The 3,779-nt window shown below is 32.2% G+C and overlaps 1 protein-coding gene across 1 annotated transcript in view; it reads left to right on the top strand.

Annotated features, from left to right (window-relative positions):
* Positions 1 to 1,808, top strand: part of LOC107097619 (protocadherin gamma-A10-like) — a 19,105-nt gene extending 17,297 nt beyond the window's left edge. The window contains exon 3 of the mRNA XM_015394827.1: positions 1,591 to 1,808. Coding sequence (XP_015250313.1) covers positions 1,591 to 1,808 — 218 coding nt within the window. The remainder of the gene's footprint in view (positions 1 to 1,590) is intronic.
* The last annotated feature ends 1,971 nt before the right edge of the window (positions 1,809 to 3,779 follow it).

Here is a 3,779-nt window from a genome sequence, read left to right on the forward strand (position 1 = left end):
TTTACTATATTTCTTTTACTGCTTTAGTCAATACCTTGACAAGCCATTCTTCGTTAATATGTTGAAAATCCAAAAAATATCTGTATATTGTGTTTTTTAATATTGTTTCCTCACTTATCCTTAACCTCATAAACTTTTAGTCTGTTTGAGAGTTTTTCAGGCACTCATTTCCATATTAGTTTAAAAATCCACATGTGCTAAATAGCTCTAAATAATTTTAAGTGAAAACAAAATAAAATCTAATACATTTTTTTTTTTTTTTTTGCTTTATTATAACATTACATAAACTTTGTTGTTTAATTCAAACTTTGATTTGTGGCTCTTTTTATTCTCTCTCAGTAAGACCTGAAAACTATATTTGTAATTTACAGTTTGAAAAGATGCTTTTACTATAGAAGGATTTATTTTGTGTTATGATTTAACCTTTGACCTCTTTGGACCTTATTTGCTAATAATTTTACTGGAAAGCAATTTACACCCAGTGATGGCCATGACTGAATATTGCCATTCTGGATACTTTGACCAAGTTATTTATGTAATATCCAACAACTTGTTACAATGTAAAAATATTTGATAGAGAAATTATAGAAAGTATAAAAATACTATTAAGAAAACAGGTTATTGTAGAGATATGGAACAATTTAAAAGCCCTCTCAGCAGTATTAAATGTTATATGATGGTAGTAATCTGGATGAAAGACACAGGAAGTGATTGGCTATAATACTACTGTTAATAACGCAAGCAAATCCCCACTGTTAATACATGCTCCTCCAGGAGCAGCAGATCCTATAAATTAGATGATTGGATGCAATCAGATAGGTTTCATTGGATAGAACACTTTTAACCAATGTCAGAAAGCTTTGATTAGATGACTCTGTTATCTCCCTGGAGATGATGTGTTATTGGCACTGTAAGAGTTAACTGAATAGAATTATGAAGAGAGAGGTCACTGAAAAAGATTAATTGTATACTGTATAAAGGGACAAGTTGGTAGAACTAAAAATCTTAGTCAGCAATCCTCAGCAAATTTTTTAGTTTAGAACTTTACCTTAATAATTTTTTTTTGCTTTTAATTTTACTTAATTTTGAGTTCTCTGTTATGGTAACTTTAAATATGGATTTTGTTAGCTTATGTAAAAATAGTGGCAATTTAGAAAAGCTAATTACTAAACTTCAAATATTAAACCTCTAACGACAGAATAATGCTTTTTAGAATAGAGTGAAATAGAATTTTATTGATCTCACAATGGAGAAATTAATTTGTGACATCAGCTCTTATAAACAAACGGGATGCACAAAGGAGGAAAAGGTGCATGACATATATACAGGCGATCAAGATATATACAGTGGATGGTGAAAAAAGAGGAGAGATTTAAGGGGAATTATATATTCACTATTTTATTTACAGGAATGTGGTTGCAGGAACAGTGCAGTTTCTGGTTTGTTAAATAGATAAACAGTATAAGTTATTGCAGTGTTATTAATCCAGGTTATAGTGCAGTGGCATTGTAAAGTCTGATTGCAGCAGGGATAAATTACCGGTGGTAGGACTCGTTTTTACACATGGGGTGTATAAATCTGTCTCTAAAGCAGCTGCTCAGCTCCTCTACAGTCTGGTGCAGGGGGTGAAAGGTGTTCTCCATGATGGATTTAAGCTTGGACAAAACCCTCCTATCGGCCACTTTCACCATCTAGATCAGAGCGCAGCCCAGCACAGAAGTGACCATTCTCATCAGCTTATTCAGTCTCTTTCTGTTCTGATCTGCGCTGCCAGGGCCCCAGCAGACGATGGCGTAGAGGAGGGCTGATGCCACTACAGAGTCTTAGAAGGTTTTAAGCAGGGGCCTGCTCACTCCAAAGTACCTCAGCCTCCTCAGGAGGTGGAGGTGAATCTGGCTCTTCTTGTACAGGGCATCTGTGTTATGAGTCCAGTCCAGTTAATTGTTGACATGAACAGCCAGGTATCTGAAACTCTCCTCAGTTTCTATGTCCTTCCCCTTGATGTTCATGGGAGAGTGAAGTTAAAGGTATATATCCTTGCATCTCACTTTGCAATACCTTGGTTTACTGAACTGACTTTAAATATTTTCCCTATATTAGTACTTAGGTTTTTGGGTTTACACAACAGAAAATATTTTCCTAGCTTAAAAAATTGAGGTTACTTTTTACTGTGTAATTATGTATTAATAAACTGATGCTAGTCACTATTAACATGAGAAGACTGATTATTCTTAAAAGCCCTTTATTTTGTTGATAATTTCACCTGCTTGTTTCTTGTGGAGTGGCAATATAGTTTTCTCTAGGAATGACTTGACAGATCCAGACTTCGTCCTAATTACAATTGGGAATTTTGTATAAAAATGTTTCTACTCCTGGTTTCCACATATGTGTTTTCAAGTAAAAATGTCTTTATGATTTTCTTATTAAGCTGTGTTCCCTCCTGGTTTCTTTAATATTTTATTTGATTGTATTGCCCAATCTCTGATGTTCTCAAAAATTAGAATATTTAAAATAATCTATCTTTAGGCTCTTTGGGTAAAGATTTGTTATAAGTTTAACAGTTGATACAGTGCATTCAGTAATTACTAAACATGCTACACTTTCTCCACATTTAGGTTTTTTAACCTTTGTTTCAAATTGTTTTGAATGAATACCTTTCCTCAATATTCTGAACACCATCCTCTATTATGACAATGTGAACAACTATTTTAAGATTGATTAAATTAAAATGAGAGAATTACAAAATTACTGTAATTTTCTATTCAAGCATAAACAGAGCCTATTGTTTGGCAGCTCCATACTGTGAAACTGTTTTTAGCAGGAAGGACTGAAACATTTCTTATTAAGGAAAAACAATGAATGCAGACATAGAGACATACTGGATGTATGTATACTGGTTCAAATCATCATCAACTCAGACTCAGGCACTGGATCCATTTTCAATCAGACAAGCGAGAGCACACACCAAAAACTACACAGTTAATTCCACAGTGTTAAATATGCAGTGTCAAAGTTCATTGACTCTTTCAGAATTATTACAACAACAAGTGGAGTAAGATATACACTATGTAGAGAGTTCATTTAACATTAATTCAGAGTGGAAACAAATGACCTCCGATTGCTGTTAAATTGAACTCTTATAGTGTTACTTAAACCCTTCAAAATTGAAACAATGAATGCTCTAGTGAATTTCAGCCAGAATCCAGACTAAGTTTAATAAAAGTTTAGAAATAAGCTGTGGAAAGTTATCTTAACCTGATAGTGCTTGAAATGTCTTGCTAAAAGATGGGTGTCCTGAGCTTGCATCTTTTTAAATTACACAATGTAACATGTATAGTAAAAAAAAAAAAAAAGATTATAAGGGTATCCTTTTCTATGTAAGGATACACTACTACAATATAGTTAAATAGAGAATGATGTAGATGAAATAAAAGTAAAGTTTTATTTAAAATACAGTAAGGAGAGAACTAAGATATAAATCCAATATGTTTTATGTATGCACTCTTATCTTCAAAAGTTTAGAGTGAATTAAGAAACATGTACGAAATTATGAAAATATTTATGATTAAGGAAGAAGGACTTTCTTGACAGCATGAAAATGTTATCTTTATTACATTTAATTACTAATACCCCAATTGCTTGAAAAATTAACCTGTAAATTATAAGGCTAAATTAAATTGTTAAATAAAAACATGAATCATAATAGTTGAAAACTAACGTTATATTTTGATCATTATGTTGAAAACTTGATATGATTAAATTACTTGAAAACTCAATTT

This window comes from Cyprinodon variegatus, unplaced genomic scaffold (genome assembly GCF_000732505.1).
Source record: "Cyprinodon variegatus isolate N-32 unplaced genomic scaffold, C_variegatus-1.0 Scaffold711, whole genome shotgun sequence".
NCBI lineage: Eukaryota > Metazoa > Chordata > Actinopteri > Cyprinodontiformes > Cyprinodontidae > Cyprinodon > Cyprinodon variegatus.